Source organism: Alternaria conjuncta, assembly GCF_024043145.1.
Source record: "Alternaria conjuncta strain BMP 0040 chromosome Unknown scaffold_6, whole genome shotgun sequence".
Lineage (NCBI taxonomy): Eukaryota > Fungi > Ascomycota > Dothideomycetes > Pleosporales > Pleosporaceae > Alternaria > Alternaria conjuncta.
In genome coordinates this window covers 1,784,621-1,797,608 of record NW_026250095.1, presented here as the reverse complement: position 1 = coordinate 1,797,608, position 12,988 = coordinate 1,784,621, and the positions used below count along the sequence as shown (strand labels likewise).

The 12,988-nt window shown below is 53.2% G+C and overlaps 4 protein-coding genes across 4 annotated transcripts; 1 reads left to right on the top strand and 3 right to left on the bottom strand.

The window, feature by feature from the left end:
* Positions 1–1,664: 1,664 nt before the first annotated feature.
* On the bottom strand, positions 1,665–4,514 carry J4E85_005014 (uncharacterized protein; the record flags this gene model as incomplete). The annotated part of the gene is given in 2 exon segments (XM_051469264.1): positions 1,665–4,487; positions 4,500–4,514. The coding sequence occupies 2 exon segments, from the start codon at positions 4,512–4,514 to the stop codon at positions 1,665–1,667; spliced, it is 2,838 nt and encodes a 945-aa protein (XP_051327479.1).
* Positions 4,515–4,931: 417 nt separating this feature from the next.
* J4E85_005013 (uncharacterized protein) lies at positions 4,932–6,763 on the top strand (the record flags this gene model as incomplete). The annotated part of the gene is made up of 5 exons (XM_051469263.1): positions 4,932–5,021; positions 5,075–5,087; positions 5,150–5,200; positions 5,296–5,421; positions 5,469–6,763. The coding sequence occupies 5 exons, from the start codon at positions 4,932–4,934 to the stop codon at positions 6,761–6,763; spliced, it is 1,575 nt and encodes a 524-aa protein (XP_051327478.1).
* A 170-nt stretch (positions 6,764–6,933) lies between these two features.
* J4E85_005012 (uncharacterized protein) lies at positions 6,934–8,211 on the bottom strand (the record flags this gene model as incomplete). Its single annotated transcript, XM_051469262.1, has 2 exons — positions 6,934–7,370; positions 7,758–8,211. The coding sequence occupies 2 exons, from the start codon at positions 8,209–8,211 to the stop codon at positions 6,934–6,936; spliced, it is 891 nt and encodes a 296-aa protein (XP_051327477.1).
* Positions 8,212–8,815: 604 nt separating this feature from the next.
* Positions 8,816–12,628, bottom strand: J4E85_005011 (uncharacterized protein; the record flags this gene model as incomplete). Its single annotated transcript, XM_051469261.1, has 3 exons — positions 8,816–9,481; positions 9,505–9,573; positions 9,776–12,628. 3 exons carry the CDS (start codon positions 12,626–12,628, stop codon positions 8,816–8,818), a joined length of 3,588 nt encoding a protein of 1,195 aa, XP_051327476.1.
* Positions 12,629–12,988: the final 360 nt, after the last annotated feature.

Sequence of the window (12,988 nt, the reverse complement as noted above, 5' to 3'; positions counted from 1 at the left end):
ATTCCACTGGCCATGAGACCTTTGAATCTTGAAACACCCGTCTTGAGTCAACAACGACTTAAGACGTCACAGCTGTCACTGCTTCATGCCCGCGCGGGTCCTGCCGCCCAATCAAAACCAGCTCATCCCTCCAGCGTAGCCAGCAACCCATGCTAAGATGAGGATAAGCCCTACCTATCAGATCTGCATCGCAGGTACAGGCAAAGCCAGTTTACACGATACCGATTATCGGCCAACCTCTTGAAAACTCGTGGGAACGTTTACTGCGCCAGTCTCCAGCAGCTGCACGATTTTCGCACTGGAGCAAGGCTGAGCATGGGACGCGTCATCAGCACGCAGAGGAAATTTCAACCTCAAATTGGGAGAGACAATTGCAAGTGATGCAGCTGGAGACTTGGTGACAGTACTACACGCGGGCTTACACCGGTCTCTAGAACAAGGCCATGCCTACACGTCTTTGTCATGCGTAGCATTGGCAGGCTGACAATCACTTGGCCGGCCTTATACACTTACCATAGACTTACTACAGCCATCGAACTTCAGAAGCATTCAACTGCAGACTTGAAAGATCGACCCTGCCAACACATCTCTGTGTACCATCTTTGGCGCTCTCTGTACCCCTCTCCAAAGGCCGCGTACACATAGACACACTTTTTTGCATCCAGAATCTCCTAATCACTCAATACCATGATCCAGAGGCCGCAGCAATCTAGTCGCACGTTCTATTCCCTATACCCAGCGAACCGCAAGCCGCCCGTCCGCCCCGGCCGCAGCGCACCAGCGTCGGAGTCAAACAGACCCATCATGCCATTATCCACAACCGCTCACTTCCGTCTCAGCCCGTCTCTCCCAGCGACCCTGACGCATAAACCACGGAAAGACATTGGCGACCGCTAATCGGCCCGCCTCAAACCGTAAAAAGGGGTCTAGTGTCCAGAACCCTCAGACCCTGACCCATCATCTGGCTGAACTCTTACCCATGGAGCCACAGAACACACACACTGCTGTTTCACGGTCTTCGACCCCGAAATCCAGTAATGCCACATTCACTTTCCCATTACTGGAAGCGCTGCTACTCCCTACTAGATGTGAAATGTGAAAGGCCTTCGAGACGGCTTTGACGCGACGCGCGTCTCGTGTCGTCTTTGAACTGGCGGTCGATGCTCTTGCCGTGCCGTAGGGTTTTGACAACTCACAGCTCCGTGCAAGCCTCACTTGGGTTTCTCCATGATCGCTGGTCTTGGGTGAGCTTGTTGCACTCTACGCGTTTCAGGGACAGACGATGTGGGAGCTGGGCTGGGCTGGAGGCGGGCGTCGTGAGGATATCAAGTAAGGCGTTTCGCATAAGGCGCTATCGTGGACAGTGATAGCTATCTACTATCAGGGCCTCACTTGTAAACCTAATCGCTCTCTTGAATCATGTGAGTCTGGGGGGTTTGGATTAGCTTGGACTGTGGACTGGTACAGTAGGCGTAGTCGCCAACCGATGCCATGAATGGCGGATGACTGAAGTCGATTCAACGACGTAGCGTATAGCAAGCTGTAGTTCGTGTTCTTCAGAGAACATATTGGTGCTGGGTCATTACCACCTCGACCAAAAGAGAAGAGGATAGTTGTCGGCAAAGTGTCATTGATACATCATTGTACATAGCATCCGAGGCTTTCTATATCCTCTTCTCACCCTGCTCAGGCTCATCCCGAAGGAAGCCATGAACATCCTCCTCATCCACGCTACCAGGCTCGCGCTCAAGTCCAGTGGTCGTACCATCGTGACTATACTCCATGACAGGCGGCTGCTGATACTGCTGCTGCTGCTGCTGGCCCATCATACCCCCCTCAAAATCCCCCACTCCCCTCCCCTCACCCCCCATAAACTCCCCTCCATCCATCTCCCCCGCCAACCCCAACTCGCGAATCGTCCTCACGAAAAACGCCTCTCCCTTCCGATCCCCCATGATACCCCCTCGCGCTACACCCTCCCCACGCGCCACATCCCTCACAATCGCGCGCGCACGCTCGTAATCGCCATCTTGCGCGAGCGCACGCACAACAGCGGCCATGGCGCCCCAACCAGGCAGATTCTGTTTCTTTGACATGCGCGTGAGCACGCTCATCATCTTGCCCACCTCGCCAAAGGACGCATAGCCTTCTAGCAAGCGGTCGAAGAGGACGCGGTCGCTGGGCATGCGCGGGGCGCTGAAGAGGCGGAGGACGATGTCGTCGACGCCGGCGATGTTGGGGGGGTCAGACTGGAAGTAGTGTGTTATAAGCGACGTATAAACATGTACACTAGGTACAAATTTGCGGCTTGTCATGTGTTCCATGACGGCGCGCATGGCGTGGAAATTTGAGTATTTCTTCAGGAGACGGTCGATGGCTGTGGCGTAGATGTAGTCGTTCATTTTGAGGCCGTTGGCTTCGAGGTCGTTTAGGATCTTGAGGATGCGTTCGGTTTGTTGGGTTGGGGTGAGGTTGTCGAAGACTTGGTTGTCGAAGGCGGCGCTGATGAGCATCGTGTGTGTGGCTGCGTCGCCTTCCAGTCCGTCTTTTTCCATCTGGGCGAGGATCTTGAAGGCGGTGCTCCGGTCGCCTGCTCTTAGGTAGAGCTGCACGAGAGAGTTGTATGTGATGGCGTCGGGCTTGATTTGGAAGTTTCTCGACCAGGTGAGTAGTTTCTGGACTAACTCTACTTTCTTCTGGTGGTGCATTCTCTCGCTACGGTTTTGTACAATGGCGGATATGGCGCCGTTGATGACCTCGATAGAAGGCTTTGTGCATGGGTTCACTGCTTTGCTGGACGATTGGGCCTTTTTGGGGCCCTTTTGTCCTTTGGTCTGCTTCTGAGAGTTGGCGAGAGCGTGCTCGGCTGCAACCCAGCGTTTGCCCATATCGTCCAGAGCGACAAAGGCTTCGTTGACCTGTTTTAGGGACATCAGGCCGTTGATGCGGGCCGTCCAAGCATAGTTGCTTGGCTCTAGACCAGCTCTTAGCATGCGCTGCCACATTGCGTTGAGGCCATCAAGATCCCTTGCCTTTGCGCATCCTTCCAAAAGTGCAACCCAGGAGTGCATATTTGGCTCGACCTTGTGAGCGATCATGTGGTTCCAGACCTCGACGGAGCGCTGTGGGCTGAGAACAGTCATGTACCCAGAAAGAAAGGCGTTGTATATAGCGGGGGGTATAGTCTTGTCCTGCGTGGCGTATGTCTTCTCAGTCTCTCGCCACATGCTGTCCAGCGCGGCTGCCGAGCTTTTGCTTGACACAGCACGCGCTATCCTGGTCATGTAGAATGATTCCAAGTTGGTGTACTCGTCGCCTGTATTATCTGGACCAAGTGTCTCGCCGGCTTTTCCAAGAGCTACTAGGGCTTTTCGTGGAGCGTCATTGATTTCCTCCATAATCGTGATCTGGACATCTTCTGGTAGTTTCTTAAAGTCCGGGGTTTCTGTGTGTTTCAATACTGAGTCTACAAATGAGCCGGCAAGTAGCTGTCTAAGGAAGGCTAGAAAGGGAGCGGCTTCCTTTTGTGTCTTTGGATCCAGTGCGTCCGAGATACCGTAGAAATAAACAGCACAAAAAGCCAAGGCAGGACTAGCGACGTAGTTGGGAATGTAGCCTTGCAAGCGCATGTTAAACTGTCTCTGGTCAAGCATATCCGGAATCGTGTCGACAGGTGGTAAGTGCCATTCAGCACTGACAGACTCTATTGTACTGCTCCCTGGCCCCATGCATTGGAAGAACAGTCGCCATACAGACAGTAACTCCGTGACTAGTGAAGGGATGTCTTTTGCCGATCCAGAAGGGGAGTTCACAGCACGTATGATTTCATACGTTAAATAACCTATCGTCGGTCTGACCCAGTACTCCTTCCGAGCAATGCCAAGCTGCGCATATTTGAGAAGTACTGCAGTTGGTGTAACCTTCAAACCCGGGCTGGCTGCGCAGAAGGTACTCGAGACAGCTCTGAGGAGTTTCGCAAATACCCGGTCTTCACTTAACAGCTGCGCATCGCGATCTGTTGGCTCCGTCAAGGCTTTGCAGTCGCGTGAAGTATAGATGCTCTCAAACGCTTTCCAGGCTCCATTGATCTTGCCGTAGCGGAGAGCGTCGAGCACTGGATCAGCAAAAGCTGTGCCCATTCCAGACGATCCGTTCTGTACTGCATCGACGTATGCAGGTTCCTCTTCACCACCACCATACGTTGAGCCTTGATTTGTTTCGTTATAGATGAGTCTGGAGTATCGGCCGGGTGATTGTTGGCTACGGGGAGGTGGCCCGTCGGGTGCGCTCGTAAATCGTATATTTAGCCCGTTGCGATTCGTTTCCTGTGTGCCGTCTCCCTCATCTCTATTTTGCGTAGATGCTTCTTCATTTGGCGGTTCGGCAGCATCGTGTGGCTTTCGGCCGGCCAGCGAAACGATCGTGGCCCTAGGTTGCCATTGAGGGCGTCGCACGGGGGCAATGCGTCGGGCCAGACGTGTCCGGCACTGTCGACATACGTATGCGTTTAGCATAATGCTGTGGCGAGCCTGAAGGGGGTGGAGGGGTGTGAACGCTGGCGACGATGGTTAGCTGGTGAGATCGAAACTTTTTTGGCGTATGAGTTTGCACACTAACAATCGCTTTTCAAGCCCTCATTTGCGCGGTACTGTCGAATCAAAGAACGCCCCCAAGTCCAGTATACCGTCCCGCTTGGATTGTTGTACAGAAATGCGTGCAGCCACAAATCGCGTGCAGGTGTCGCGATGCTGTGCGGAATACCTCCGGCCAATGAGACGCCATGACGTCCACACGCTTCACGTGACTGCGGGCTTTCTCCAGAAACCTTCCAGGCCACCTCAACCTCATTGTTCATGCTCTGCATAGCGGAAGAGCTATAATTATAGATCTATTTTCATCTCCGAGCCTCAGTGTGATTGATAAAACATACGATGACGACCCTGATCCCACGGCAGTTCTATTCGCAGGACGAGCTCGATAAGCTTTATCCGAAAGAGCTTGAGTTGCAGCTCGTACAGATTGTGAGCACCAATGTCATAGCTTCTCCTTGTACCACCACTAACTAAAATACCAGTTACTTCGCCATGGTGGGTAACAGCGATGTCTCACCCACATGTTAGTAAGCTCATGTACTGACGTCTACACATAGGCGAAAGAAGCCCTGTATCTCCGCGCTTCCAAAATGTAGGCATCCTAGTCCGTGCACTACAATGCCATTACTAACATTATCAGACTGGACTGCCACCTTGTAAGACATCTCTCACGAGCTGATCGAGAGGTTTCTGACTCGAGAAGATTGGCCCTACTGCAACTCCGCCCGACAACTTACCAGTATAATACTGAACACGAAGGACTTTTCGAAATGGGATCAGCTGAAATATCGCCGTCGTCTTGAGACTTTTGGCATGGATGATGGGCCCGGTACCAAATTCGCTCATTTACCCCAGACGGCCACTAACAACAACTAGTCATCGCATCAGGACCTAAAGGCGAATTCGATGCCATATGTCAACCCGGTGAACTCACAGACAAGGGCCGTGAAACAACTCTAGCCCTAGGAGAGCGCCTTCGTCATCTCTACGTGAACCAGCTCAAGTTCATGCCCGAGCTCATCTCCGACAGTGACATGATCTATCTACGCGCAACGCCTATTCCACGCGCTCTAGAGTCTCTTCAACAAGCCTTCTGGGGCTTCTACCCACCATCCGCACGAACTGCAGACTTCCCTCCACCAACAATCATCACCCGAACCCCGGCTGATGAAACGCTCTTCCCTAACGACGCAAGCTGTAGACGTTTCGCTCAATTGAGCCGAGCATTCGCGCAACGTGCAGCCGAGCGTTGGAACGACACCGATGACATGCGCTACCTCACCAAGGTGCTTTCGAAATGGATGCCAGGAGAGCAAAAAGTAGCGGTGGACTCTCACCCTAGGCTTTCCGGTATTATGGACACTCTCAACGCCACCGACGCACACGGTCCGGAGACCAAGCTTCCCAAGGAATTCTACGACCCCAAAGCCCGTGCCATTATCGATAAGATCGCGGTCGAGGAATGGTACGCAGGCTACACTGAGTCCTCCGAGTACCGTATGCTCGGTATCGGCGGCCTAATGGGCGACATCACCTCCCGAATGGTCGGCAGCGTCGAGCGCAACGGCAACTCCGGCATCGTCGAAGTCGGCGGCGTAGACGGCAAACTAGGCAAAGGACGAGGCGGCGAAACCAACATCCGCTTCGCCATGTCAGGATGCCACGATACTACCCTAGCCGGTGTCCTGACCTCGCTCGGTGCCTTCAACGGCGAGAAATGGCCCCCATTCACCTCGCACATCGCCGTCGAAATGTTCCGCAAGCGAAACCCCAATGCCATTACAAACCCTCCTGTCGCCCCCACAGAGCAAACCCCCACTCTCAAAACCCAAAGCTGGTGGTCCTCCCTCTTCGGCAGCACAAAAACCACTTCAGATACCAGCCTCACCCCCGAAGGCATAGCCCGCAAGCCCATCACCGATCTCACCACCGCACAACGCGACCAACTAAACGACTACTACGTCCGTCTCCGGTACAACGACAAAGTCATGGAGATACCGGGTTGCAAAGCACCGGGCAAGCATCTAGACGGCGATACTAGTTTCTGCACGCTGGACGCGTTTAAGGCTATTGTGGATAAGTATACGCCGAAGAATTGGAAGGCGGCTTGTGCGACAAGGTTGGATGAGCCGGCTTTTCCGGTTAAGACTGAGCCCGCGGGTTATGAGTAGTTAGTTGTGTGAAGGGTGGATACAGTTTGAGGAGAAATGAGGGTAGTGGCGGTATAGACTGTTGACATGTTGGTTGAAGAATAGAGATAGACTAGATACAACATGAATCTATTTCCTGACTTCCACCCCAGCTATAACATCACCCTTGGATTATCCACATGCTCCTCCCCCTACATCCCCAAACACAGCCCGCTGCGTACCACACCCCAAACCTTTCCGCGCCGTTCTCTCGCAAGCCGGTCATACTTCTCCTCCAGCCCCACAATCCTCCCATCGCGTTCCCTCAGCTCCCCCCGTAACCCTTCCATCTCTTCTCTCAGCTCCGAAATCCTTGTCCAATCTTCTGTTTGAAGCTGCGCCTGGAGCACCTGAACCTGTTGGCTCAACTCCATTTTCTCTGCCCGAAGCTCAGAGATGGCATGCCCGTTCTGGATTTGGTGTTGCAGAAGTTGGTGGCGTAGTTCTGTCTTGTCTGCCTGGAGTGAAGACATGGTTCTGTGGAGGTCTTGGACTTCTGTGTCGGCGTGGTGGGTGTAGTAGGTGAACAAGGTGGCGACGATGCCGTCGAGGGCGCTGTTGGTGAGGGTGGCGAGGTGGGAGATGAGGTCTGTGGTGAATAAGGCTAGGGGGAAGGAGGATAGGGAGGAGGATGTCATGGTGAGGTGGGTGTGTTGGTGTTTTGGGAAGTGGAAGAAGGATGGCGATGGCGATGGTTGATGTGTGCTGATGATGGTGTTGCTGTGATGGTAGATCATACGTTATAAATAAACATCGCATGTAAGTTCAAAGCGTCAATATTGTCTTACTTTACAAAGGAAGCAAGTCTTTAGTATGTGTTCAGCACATAGACCAAATGTTAAGACATCTCAAAGTACAATAAACTGTTCACTGATCCTGCGACATATCGAAAGTGTCTCATCTGGTGACTTAGACCCTCAAGCTCCCTTCCTACATTTCCCAAATACCCTCCGTCCAAGATACGACTTCAGCCTACCAAAGACATTCCGTCGCTTCGACACCTCATTACCCTCCCTATCCGCGACAATAGTACCACTGCCTTTATTCGCCCCTTCTGCATCTGCGTCCCCTTCTTCTTCTTCTTCTTCTTCTCCCTCTTCCTCATACCTCCGCACCCTCGCTTCTTCCGCCTCAGCCTCTAGCCTTTCCCTCTCCTCCATCTCCATCTTCTCCCTCACCGCCTTCGCCCTAGCCCTCGCCGCCCTCTCCCTCAACATCTCCCTCTGAGCTTTCAAATGCGCAGCGTAGTCCTCCGCAACAGTAACACTAGTATCATACCTCGCCGCTTCATCAGGAAAGTCTAGCGGCTTCGCGTTAGACGGAAGACCTAAACGTGTCATGTATTGCTCCCAGGACTCGGTGGTTGGACGTGGATCCGGTCCGGTTTGTGTGGGTTTGATGTCCGCGATGACGTGAATTTGGAATGACATGGTCGTTGATGTATTGAGGGTGTGTTAGGCGAGGTGTAATTGCGACCTTACGGATTGGAGAAAAGGGGAGAGCCACTATAGTGTTTCGGTTGCGTGATGGACTTGGGAACACATGGTATAGTGTTAATGTAGACTTCTTTGACCCCTTTCACCAAAGCATACAAAGGCCTAGATTTCAAGGCGTAACATGCCATTCACTTCAGTGCCGAGAGAAATGTGAAGCTATTCTAGCCCCGCTTGCTAGTGCACCCAGAGAGAAGTCGATCATGAATTAAGTTTGGTATTTTACATGTATACCCTTTACTGTACATGGTCAACTGAAGCCGCTGTACACAGAGCCCTGTCTAATCAAGACAAACTCTTGTCGCACGGCTGACACCTGATGTACAAGACCCATGCCGCTAGTAAACACATTCGAACAAGTGGCATAGTCCGCTGACAGCACACCCTAGATTCCAGACAAGTACCCCACCTGTAGTATCTTACAGCTTCATCAGTAATCCCATCACATACCAAGCCGCTGAAACCGGGACGAAAGTTCAGAAACATCTAGGTGTCATGTCAGCATACACGCAATGAGATCAGAGCGTTCAAAAGCATTCCACTAACTCGCAGAAGCCTCGTCAGCCACCCTATCCGAATGCCGTATGGTGCCTGTAAAACGCCCTGTACCACCAGCAAGCATGCCATCAAACTCTGCGGCGCGAGCTGCTTCAGCGTCTTCCCAGCCGGTTCGCAAGTCCCAGGCCGCATCCAGTGCAGCCAGCTCAGAAGGATCGATATCTTGCACAATGTCACCCAGGTGGCTCCACTTGGCGCTCAGCATAGCAGGCGCAAGAGCGACAATACGCTTGCTAAGCATCTGGTTGCGCCAGTGAGCAGCCATGCCAAGAGGATCGACATCAGCTTGATCAAAGGATGAGCTGGACAGCTTAGCATAACCGCATGAAACAAACTCGATTGTTCGCAGTGAGGTAGTGCGCTCGCCGTCGGCCTTGGAATGCTCAGATCCAAAATCGGAGAGATTGGTGCCGGGTGAGATCTGATCAATGATGTCCATCCAAGAGCCTTCACGGGGCTGTGCCTTGAGTACAGACTGGGCGTCACCTGGAGCTGGATTGTTTGCTAATGCAGGAAGAGGTTGAGGCTGCTGTCCCAGAATCAACTGCGTTTGCAATTGATGGACCTGTTGAGCGAGCTGGGCCACAGTGGCGAAATTGATATGCTGTTGAGCAATTGCCTGAACCTGCTGGTTTGGCTGCGCCTGTGGCTGCACCGGAGCTTGGGGTTGACCTTGGGGTTGAACTTGAGCTGGTGCTTGTCCTTGACCTTGAGGTTGAGCTTGATTATGTGGCTGTTGTCCTGGGTTGTTGGGCACCTGTCCGATCTGCTGTTGCAGTTGGTTATGTAAGGCCGCTATATTGTTGTTTTGAAAACCTCCAGCGTGGGCCTGTAGGTGTTGAAGTTGCGTTTGAAGCGTCTGGATATAAGCCTGAAGGAACTGCTGCTGATTTGGCACTAATTGCGGACCTTGGGCACCGACAGCGCCAAATAGTGCACCTACCGGAAGATGAGGCGGCATTATATTGTGAAATGCCGCTGGTTGCGGGTGTGGGTTGGCGTTAGGACGCAGCACGCCCGTCAGTGACACCGAATCCAATACCAAAGTCTGCAGCTTGTACCGATCGTGCATCTTGACGAATTCGCGCAAAGCTGGTGGCGTAATCCAGCAGTTGTTAAGCACGAGTTGTTCTACATGAGGGAATTGGAGCAAACCTGCCTTCACAAGAGCTGCGTCAGTCGCGACCAGCACCGTAGGGTGGATAGAAGGAGGATTCTCTGAACGGCCTCGCATATCCATTACGGGAGCAGGAAATAGCAGTTTGTTCCTCGCGTATAGTCCCTCAGCATGTTCGCCTCCAGTGACAAAACCAACTTTCAGATGACGGATGTTCGCTCGACCAGCAACATGATGGCGGAGTAGGTCGAATAGTATACCGTGGCTTTGCGTGGGGCAAATCTTTGGCGCGTCAACGAAGCCGGCCTCGTCCTTTTGCACAGTCCGCCAGCATGGGATCACCATGATAGTAACGTTGTGGAGTTCTGGTAGTGCGTCCCAGAAATCCGATCGATTTAGCATTGGGAGGTAACGATCGGAGAGCCCGGAAATGTTCAGCGTGTGTACGTGTTCGAACGTGGTCGGGTTGTCGATAATAGAGAGCATGTACGAAGACATGAACGCTCGTTGGGCCCACTCAGTCTCCAATAGCCATTCTTTCTGCGCTTTGGTGAGCTTGGCGGGTATGACAGGGTTCACAAGGTGCGCTCCTTCCGATGGCATCTTAATCGATGAGAACAGAATACCTGTACCTGAAGGTGGTGGGGTTGAAACGAAGCGCTCCAGAACATACGGGTCTTCGAAGCTATTAGGAACAGGGAGATCGCCGGGTTCATAAGGAGTAGCAGCATGGAGAAGCTGAGGATCCAAGTAGGGCATCTGTGGTTGCTCATCTGCAAGATTGTTGGCATCCTTCAGCTCGGAAAGAGGAAGTTGACCATCCATCCTGTATAGTGTGGCCAGTCTAACATCGCTACCAGCGTTCTGGTGGCATGCTTCAATGTGATTCCAGAGTTCCTGTTGGGCCTGGGCTCTACGATCTGGGATGGCTTTGGCAGTCCCAAAGACGCGAGATGGCTTTTGCAAGACACGTGCTCGAATAGATCTGTCCGGTCCGTTCAGCCATCCTAGACCGCTATCAATGGAAAGCGCCAGTTCCCTGACACTTTTAAGCTCTGAAAATGCTGTTTTCATCCGCGGTGTTTCATCAGCGGCATTCTCGAGTCCAGCGACAGTATCGAAGCGACGATACTCTTCATGTGGCCAGTCGTAGTTACCCCAAAAGCTTGTCTTTTTCTCCGTCAGTGACTTGACGGGCGGCATGGAAAGCGATTCTTCGTTGACTTCAAAGCTCATGCCAAACTTTCTAATGTGTGTACCGAAGCCGCGGAAGACGTCGAGGCCATGGCCGTTGTACACTTCATCGCCGTTTGCGTTCTTCCATAAGTAGCTGGGTTGCTCGATTCGTGCGCGCTTTTTGCCCTTGAAGTCAGGCTTGTGCTCTTGTGCTAGCATGCCGTAGATCTCGGTATTGAAGGGAACAACCACTGTCCGGAAGATGACCTGCGAGACCGATTTGTTCATCTCGCGGCTTACAAGACGCAGTGATTTTATGTCGTCGCGGTTGAGGTGTTCCGCGATCATCTCTACAAGCTCAACCGGCAGCTTCCATTTCGGGCGCCCAACCGAAGGACTAGGAAGAGTGTCATGCGACGCCTCATTCCTTGCAGTCTTTACTGCCTTCTTTCCACTTTTCTTAGAGGGGGGATGCTTTGGATCCTGATCAGATGCGAGCAGTTTGCTCTTGTCGAGCAGGTAGTATTTGGCGGGTAGTTTTGTGGAACTGCGGCATTCGGGCCAAATATCGTTCGCTTGAGGGTTGGGGCTGATGCTGTTGTATAGCATGGCACTGATGGCACCCCTGAAGTTAAGGACGTGTGCGATGGCCTTTCCTTCTGGGCCCTCATAGCTATCGCGCGAGCGCTTCGAAGGGCCGGGCATGGTGTGGTGATGTGAGTAGTTGAAGGGACGGTGGAGATTGTTCGCGGGTGACGAGGGGCCTCCAAAGGGAGCTGGTGTACCAATTGGAATTCGGTCTGCTTCGTCGTCCCAGTCGCCGTCGGTGAAGTGAACGCGCCGGGAGTGATCACCGGAATCACTTTCACTGTGATCGTATATGCCCGCATCCTGTTCTCCAAACCTCTCGGCGTCTTCCAACAGGTCCAAGTGCAAGGCCATCGCAAGCTCGTGGTCGTAAGGATCTTCTGACATTGAGCCTTCGCCTTCGCCTTCGCCTTCACCTTCTGGTGCTTGAGGGGTCGGGTTGTAGAGCGAGTGAGCGAAAGGAGGATGCCTTCGCCGTCCACGTGGGTCGAGGCGGTATCTGTATGGGCGGCCGCGTGACGAGGAGCCTCGGTAAGATGTCGCTCCTGGGTTTGCGAAGTATTGATGAATGAGAGGCTGATATATGTTGGGCGGGTTGTTCGCGGCTTCGGGACGTGGGGAGGGCGTAGGGCTAGCAAAGAGGGTCGCGGGCTGTTGCACGTCAGCATATGGCAGGAGCGAAGGGGTAATGATGGCCTCATGCCTGCCAAAAGCAGATGTTGCTGTCGGCATGCACGTGCGGCGTGCCGTAACGGCGGAAGGTGCGTATGAGGTTTGCCGTACCTGGGCAGGAGCGTTTGTTTGGGTTCCGCTACTCTCACCTTCCGTGTCCTGGGGCGCGGCTTCGTTCGAGCGCAATGCCCACCATGGCGTCAGCCTTTGGGTGATACTGCGCCTTCCTTCGTTGTTCGCCATGATCTCGTGACTGAGCCAGACCGCTTCTTGGGCGATCTACAACGTCTCGGGACTCCAGATAGCTTCCGAAGGGCACGCGGTACAGCGGTAATACAGCACTGCGCCCATGGAGCCGCGACGGCAGGCCGTTGGGAACCGGCGGATATTTCTGTACCTGAGTGTCTATTAGTGAGATGACACAAAGATATCAGTGTGCATGTCGCGATGAGAGTGAGGTTCGGCACGGCGGCATGCGGTGGTGTTGCATGCTTCATTCACAAGCCCAAGCCCAAGAAGTTGTTTGTGCTGGAGCCGCAAACGCGCCCCGCCGAGCCCATGCACGATGTCATCCCGCTCTGCGAACCATCCCCAGGTCTCCGC